At 34.3% G+C, this 7,894-nt stretch overlaps 1 protein-coding gene across 1 annotated transcript; it reads left to right on the top strand.

The window, feature by feature from the left end:
* LOC129747051 (uncharacterized) lies at window positions 1-6,131 on the top strand. Its single transcript, XM_055741064.1, has 2 exons — window positions 1-732; window positions 5,243-6,131. The coding sequence occupies exons 1-2, from the start codon at window positions 461-463 to the stop codon at window positions 6,048-6,050; spliced, it is 1,080 nt and encodes a 359-aa protein (XP_055597039.1). The 5' UTR covers window positions 1-460; the 3' UTR covers window positions 6,051-6,131.
* The last annotated feature ends 1,763 nt before the right edge of the window (window positions 6,132-7,894 follow it).

A 7,894-nucleotide genomic window follows, 5' to 3' on the forward strand; every position in this document is an offset into this window, starting at 1 on the left:
AGTTCGCAGTTAGTATGGCTTCGAGATGCAAATCCTGCAGAACATGTCCGACTATCAGCAACGTCACCGCAGCAGCGATACTTCGTTTTTCAAAGTTGGTTTGACGCTGATCGGATTTCTGTTCGTAATCGTACTGATAGGGATCACGACCAGTGTGATAGTGTACCAGAATAAGCAAATTTCGGCCTATGTATCCAGCACAACTACCATCGAAAAATAGACGTTTGCTTGGAATGAACCTCATTTGTGTTTTATTTTGAATGTCCTTCTGTTGCAAATGTTGAAATGTGTTAAATGTTTTCTGTGAATTTAATTTTGTTTTTGAACGTTACAATGTTGCTGATCTTATCAAGATTGCGAAGAATGCTTTCATTTGAGCCAGAAATCTTCCAGAGGCAGGTTGTATTCTTTTTTATATTCTTGAGCAAGTCATAATCATTTTAAAAATCCAGATTTTTATATGAAAAACAAAATTGAAATGAATCAAAAAGTGTTCAAAATAGCTACCTACAATGGAAAAATGTTTGGAATAGCTTTCTTTCTGCTGGTTAAGATAAATAGTTACGTGTGTATGAGTATTGACCATGAGGTTTCCCAAGAACAAACAAGAAGCTCAACAAATCCGCTTGAATCCAACTGCTCCATTCCACCGGATGAAATGTTGACTATTACTGTGGCGAAACCATATCTTATCATCTCTCAGGACTTGGCTACTGGTGTCCATAAAGAAAGGCTCACCAATCACTTCCATCTGTACCGTTGAGCCGTCAACACGTACGCCGGAGCATCGTATCGTTGCTGTGTACCTGCAGGAACATTTTACATTATTTATTTTTTCCTTACCTGTATTTCAATCAGCACTTTTCAGTGCTAAAATTATTTTCATTTTCTTTTATTCATATTTTCTCTTTTTTTTCCAGCATGGGGAAGTCTTCGGCCGGAAGAAAACGGATTGCTGAACCTAATCCAGGGCCATCTGCCAAAAAAGTTGAAATTTCCAATTCATTCGATGTCCTTCATAACATCGGTGATGAGGAAATATTCATATTTAATTCTGATAAGAGTACTAAGAAACCTTCTTCTTCTTCTTATACTCTTAAAAACGAAAAGATTCCACCAATAACGGTCACGATTCCTGACTTCAATGCCTTTCGAAAAGAAATCGTCACTTCCGTCAAGGATGTGAAGATTTCTTTTCAGATCGGTCGAAGGGGAACTGCTCGTATATTGGCGGAATCTTTTAATGATTTTCAAAAGGTTTTAAATTATTTGAATAATAAAAAACACCAATTTTTTACGTACGACACTAGAAGTGATCGTCCATTTAAAGTTGTACTTCGTGGTCTCACTGGCGATCAGACACCAGATGAGATCACAGCTGAATTAAATTCTTTGTTAGGTTTTTCTCCAATTCAAGTAATTCAAATGAGGAAAAGAACCAACACGAATAATATCAGTAGTGTTGGTTTTGCTCCTGAACTTTATTTGATCCATTTTAAAAAGGATCAGGTTAATAATTTGCAAATTCTTGAAAAGGCTCGTCTTATGTTTCATTGTCGAGTCAAATTCGAACCTTTTCGTAAATCTTCTACCAATTTTCTTCAAAATATTACGCAATGTCGTCGTTGTCAAGCTATTTGTCATGGCACTAAAAATTGTAGAATGAATGCCAGATGCATGTTTTGCGGCTCATTCGATCATGAAAAATCTAAATGCCTTTTTGGTGGTGATAAGCCAAAAATAGAATTTTTTAAGTGTGCAAATTGCGCAGGTAATCATTCCTCGAATTCGCTAGACTGTCCCATCAGGGCAAAAATTATTGCTTCTAGGAAAAATCCCAAAGTTTCCAGAAAAGTTTCTTCTCCTCCTTCCTCTTTTTCGTCTTCACACGTCGGGCCGGCAAACAACCTGCCTGTTCGCATTCAGCCTCGGTCTACATTGGAATCACGGCTGGGTAATACCCGAAGTGATTTTAATGTTACCTGGGCTGATTCTGCGCCCCAGACTCGTTGTTTATCGTTCTCAGAGGTGGTTGAAAATGGGTTGCCCTCTTCAGGTTTAACTAATAAAAATGGGAAAAAACCAAGTCTCAACGTTCATGCGAAGGCTTGGGAAAATCCCCGAAATTCAAATACTTTTTCTTCTCCTTCCTCTTCTGATTCTAACAATTTTGTTGATTTGGGTGAGATTACTGAGGAAAAATTAAAATTTTTGCATCAAAATTTAATGGAAATGATGCAACTTATGTTGAAAGCAAATTCAATGTTTGAAGCTTTCCAAACTTCTTTTAATTATGCTAACAAAATTATTATGACTTTACGATTCCCTCATGGATCCAAATAGATGTTTAAATATTATGAATTGGAACGCTAGATCTTTGCTGGCTAACCAAGACGAGTTCTTTTTATTTTTGAAAACTCAAAACATACATATTGCTGCCATCACTGAAACTTTTTTAAAGCCAGACAATAACTTGAAAAGCAATGCTTTCTTTAAAATTTTACGAAATGATCGACTTGATCGACAAGGTGGGGGTGTAGCTATTGTCATCAATAGTCGTCTCAAATTTAGACTTCTTCCTTCTTTCAATACAAAAGTCTTAGAAACAATTGGAATTGAATTAGAAACTTCTATGGGGAAAATTATAATTGTAGCCGCATATTTGCCTTTTCAATGTAGCGGTGAACAGAAAAATTTTTTGAAGGGAGATTTACAAAAACTCACCAGAAATAAATCTAAATTTTTTATTATTGGTGACTTTAATGCAAAACACCGATCTTGGAATAATATTTCATCAAATTCAAATGGGAATATTTTATTTAACGACTGCTCTGCAGGTTATTATACTGTTGAATATCCTAATGGGCATACTTGTTTTTCTTCAATTAGAAATCCCTCCACAATTGATTTGGTTCTAACGGATTTAGGCGAGCATTGTAGTCAATTAGTTACTCATGCGGACCTCGATTCAGACCACCTTCCAGTAACATTTTCTTTATCCCAAAGTCCCATTGAAAACCCTTTAAAATCAACTTTTAACTTTCAAAAGGCTAACTGGGAGCGATATATGAATTTTATTGAACGTAATTTAGATGTAAACGTTCCACTGAATTCAATAGAAGATATTGATTTGGCTGTAGAAAATTTGACAACTGCAATAGTCAATGCTAAAGCCGCTTCAATACCTAAAGTTAAACATAAATTCAATCAACCTTTAATTGATGATGATCTTCAGTTTTTGATACGACTGAAAAACATTCGTCGACGCCAATATCAACGTACTAGGGATCCTTATTTGAAATTAATTTATTGCGACCTTCAAAAAGAGATCAAACGTCGTTTAAATTTCATTCGTAATGAAAATTTTGCTAAAGCAGTAGAGGACATAAAACCCTACTCAAAGCCATTTTGGAAATTAACTAAAATTTTGAAAAAGCCCCAGAAGCCAATTCCTACTTTGAAAGATGGGGATAAACTTCTTTTAACTAATTCAGAAAAGGCTCAAAAATTAGCCCAACAATTTGAGTCTGCTCATGATTTTAATTTAAACGTTGTAAGTCCAATTGATGCTCAAATTTCCCTTGAATTTGATGATATTCTTTCTAAGCAAATTGTGTTTGAAAGTTCTTGTGAGACAAATATTGATGAACTTAAATTGATTTTCAAAAAATTTAAAAATATGAAAGCTCCAGGGGAAGATGGGATTTTCTATATTCTTCTTAAAAAGTTGCCTGAAAGCACTTTAAATTTTTTAGTTAAAATTTTCAACAAATGTTTTCACTTGGCCTATTTTCCCAATAAATGGAAAAATGCCAAAGTAACTCCAATTTTGAAACCTGGAAAAAGTGCTTCAGAGCCTTCAAGTTATCGACCAATTAGTTTGCTTCCATCTTTAAGTAAACTATTTGAGAGAGTTATTTTGAATAGAATGATGATTCACATTAATCAGAATTCCATTTTCCCTGATGAACAATTTGGTTTTCGTCATGGACATTCTACTACACATCAACTTTTGAGTGTAACTAATATGATTAACGCTAGCAAATCTGAAGGTTATTCAACTGGTGTTGCTCTTCTTGATATTGAAAAAGCTTTTGACAGTGTTTGGCACAAAGGTTTAGTAGCTAAATTAGCTCGATTTGATTTTCCTGTATATCTCACCAAAATTATTCAAAATTATTTGACTAGCCGAACCTTACAAGTAAGCTATCAAAATTCATGCTCTGAAAGGACACCCATTAGAGCTGGTGTCCCTCAAGGCAGTATACTTGGGCCAATTTTATACAATATTTTTACTTCTGATCTTCCTGATGTACCAGAAGGAAAAGGTAGAAGATTATTTGCTGATGATACTTTGCTTTCAGCAAAAGGTCGAAATTTACGGGTGGTACGCAGTAGATTGCAACAAAATTTAAATTCCTTTTTGAATTACTTGAAAATGTGGAAAATTTCTCCTAACGCTTCCAAAACTCAACTTATTTTATTTCCCCATAAGCCAAGAGCAAATTTTTTAAAACCTAATGAAAATCATTCCATAACTTTTAATGGGGTTTCATTAGAATGGTCTGATCACGTGAAGTACTTGGGACTTACACTTGATCGGAATCTTACTTTTAAAAATCACATTGAAGATATTCAATCTAAATGTAATAAATACACTAAATCTCTTTATTCTCTCATCAACAGGAAATCCCGGTTGTGTCTGCGAAATAAGATGCTCATCTACAAACAAGTTTTCCGACCAGCGATCATGTATGCAGTTCCGATTTGGTCTAGCTGCTGCGCGACGAGGAAGAAAGTCATCCAGAGGATTCAGAACAAAGTTCTGAAAATGATTTTGCGGCTTCCACCTTGGCACAGCACCGAAGATCTTCATCGGATTGCAGGCATTGAATCTATCGAAGAGATGGCCAACAAAATCATCTCCAGCTTCAGAGGCAAATCGATGCAGTCTTCCATCGCAGAGATTCGTTCTCTTTATGTTTAGTTTAATTTTAAGATAGTGTTTAGTTTTAAGTATAAAATATTTTTGCTATTACAGGATGTTCTCCTACATAAAAAACTTGATTGCGCTCAGCAAATTTAAATCTTATAAATAAATTTTTATAATCTAGTTACTTATAGGGCTATGAACAGTTCATTATTGAGCTGAACACCTAGTTTAATGCAATAATGTAATATAAGTGTAATCATGATTTGATACAAATAAAGACATATTAAAAAAAAAAAAAAAAAAAAAAAGGCTCACCAACTACCAGGAGAAGTGCCCCATAATTATTTTGAAAGCGATGCTTCATCAGGCCCTACTGGACTCCGTAGAAATACAGGTTCCAGACGTCCCGGAGATGACCGAAAACTTTCAATGGAGAAGATGGATGATCGATAATATCGATGGATTCACCCTGGAGTACAACGTTAATCGATGGGTAATCGGAGGAATTGTACTGAGAAATATTCCATCCATTTACAGTTTCACCCCGGCCTTCGTTGATACTCCAAGTTATGACGAAGTCGTCTCTCTGAAAGCCACCAATGACAAGGAAAATCTAGAAGTTGAACTCGGTCTTGCGAATGGAACAATTTTCTTCGTGTCAGATTTCTCCGGTGAAACTCAGAAGCGATTCTTCTCAACGGCCATTATCGACTTGTTGGATCTTGTCCGCGATACTTCAACAACCGAACTTATCGAAATCCCTTGGTATCCGAGAAGACTTAAGCCAAACCCCTGGAATTGGCTAAGTGAGTTAGCGATACAATTCAAGTTGGAGTATTCGAGGCCAGGGAAGCTCTTCAACTCAGCCAATATCCCTTGTAACAGTGGACTTTCGACTAAACTGAGCAATCTGATACTTCCGACCTTGGATGAGATGCAGTACAGCTACGAGATAGAGGATAGACGAATCACTCTTAGAACCCAGTATCGCGATACGTCCAAGTGGTCCTTCCAGTTGAATGGAATCGAACTCGATGATGCGAAGGAACCGTCCCGATTTTCTCCAACGAATGGAACTCTTGTTTATAAAAAGCTAGCTGAATCGAGTGGGTGCTAAATTATTTGTTTTTAGTTTGGTTCATAATTATTAACATAAATAAAATGAAATCTAATTCTATGTGTTGATTGATTCCATTGTACGTAGAGCAGTAAAGGGCATAACGAACTCCCGGGGCAAACTGGACACCCCTCTTTTATAAACAAATACGCATTTTCTTGATTAACTGTTTCACGAGAAACAGTTTTGTAGTTCCTTTAGTATTAATTATTCATCAAAAAGAAATCTCTTTATCATCTTTACAGAAATATTTGAAAAAAAAATTACTAAGTGCTCAAGGGACAAAAATATAATAATTTTTGAGTATCTGAAAATAAGCTCTTATGAATGTACAAATTTTAAAACGCGTTTTTACTTTAACTTGTTGACTTGGGGCGAACATAGCAGCATTGATCGGGGCACGATGAGCATTCTCTGAATAACTTTTGATCGCGTGGATGAAATTCAATAGAATTTTTAGGAAATTAAGTTGCTTGTGTGTTGTTTGTTTATATGTGCAATCTTTCGTGACCATCTTTTAAGTTCTTTTTGAGAATTTTGTGTATTAATGTTGGAAATTCAAAGAAAATTCCCACAGGAAAAAGCCAAAATTACTGGAAATCTACTTCAGGCTTCTTTCGATGCCAAAATCGAACTTTTTTTTTACTTTTTTCTCATGTATTACTAAAAGTAAACAATTTTTATTAGGATAAACGACATTTTTATAATTTTTTTTATCATGTTTTAGACACATTTTGAACTTTTTTTGTTATGTTTAAAATCGTTATTATTTATGCCATGTTTGATATCTTTGTTATTTAACATTTTTTTTTCAATATTGTTTGCCATTTCTAATCTTTTTTTTTTTTTCCTGAGTGTTCTGATTTTTTTCTGTTTTTCTTCATTTTTGAATGCGTTTTTTTTTTGTTATTTTTTTATGTTTCATCAACAATCAGAAACTTTAGAACAAAGTTTTGATGTTTTTCAAAATTTTTTTGGTCATGCAACATGCAACAGCGGAAAATATAAGGTAATGTTATTTTAAAAAAAAACTTAGATTTTGGCACATGTGTCGAAATTGAATATTGCCAAAAACGAATGTTGCCAAAATTAAATTTAGCAAAATCGGGGTGGGGCTCTGTATTTCATCATTATTTGTGTAATAAAATTTTTTGTTGACAAGTCCCGGATAAATATTCTTGAAAGGTTAAAAAAAAGTGATTAGGTTACTTATGGCATCCTGATATCACCTAATATAAGGTTTCCAGATTTTTCAGCACGTACCCGGGCCGGACAAATCTGGACAATTTTTTACAAAAACTGACAAAATCCGGGCATTTGATTCCAATGCATATCCAATGACCAATCTCGGAAGATTCGATGGAAAAGGACTTGTAATATTTGTGGTATCGCGTTCATTGCGAAAAACAGCGTGAAAAAATACCGTGTGAAAAAAAACGTGCAAAAAACACAGTGTATGTATAACAATTATGAAAAAACAATAATTCAATTTTAAGTGATAATTACTGTAAATCTTGTCTAATTTAATGAAGTCAATTCATAAATTTTTTAAATAGCTTTTGCAAACCTTGGTTTTTGCTTCGTCATTCTTTTTCCCTTAAAAGTGAATAAAAAAATAGAAACACTATTTACGCAACAGAAAAAATATTAACAGTCTTCTACAATACTTCGCAAAGAATGTTAATAATTTTTTGAAATAGGTATGGGAGAGTGGGGAATCATGGGCCATTTTTTTTATTTGCTCCATAACATTTTTTTATTATAAAAGATAAACTGAAAATGACAAATGTTATGGTTTCCTACATTTTTAACATACCATTTGACATTTGACCATTATTTATTTT

Source organism: Uranotaenia lowii, chromosome 2 (assembly GCF_029784155.1).
Source record: "Uranotaenia lowii strain MFRU-FL chromosome 2, ASM2978415v1, whole genome shotgun sequence".
Taxonomy (NCBI): Eukaryota; Metazoa; Arthropoda; class Insecta; order Diptera; family Culicidae; genus Uranotaenia; species Uranotaenia lowii.

What these genes read in the sequence shown, in the direction of transcription:
- LOC129747051 (XM_055741064.1), top strand. Translation starts at nt 461, where the DNA reads ATGAAAAACAAAATTGAAATGAATCAAAAAGTGTTCAAAATAGCTACC. An exon ending in ACTGGTGTCCATAAAGAAAG is followed by an intron (nt 733 to 5,242) that starts GCTCACCAATCA and finishes AAAAAAAAAAAG; the next exon opens with GCTCACCAACTACCAGGAGA.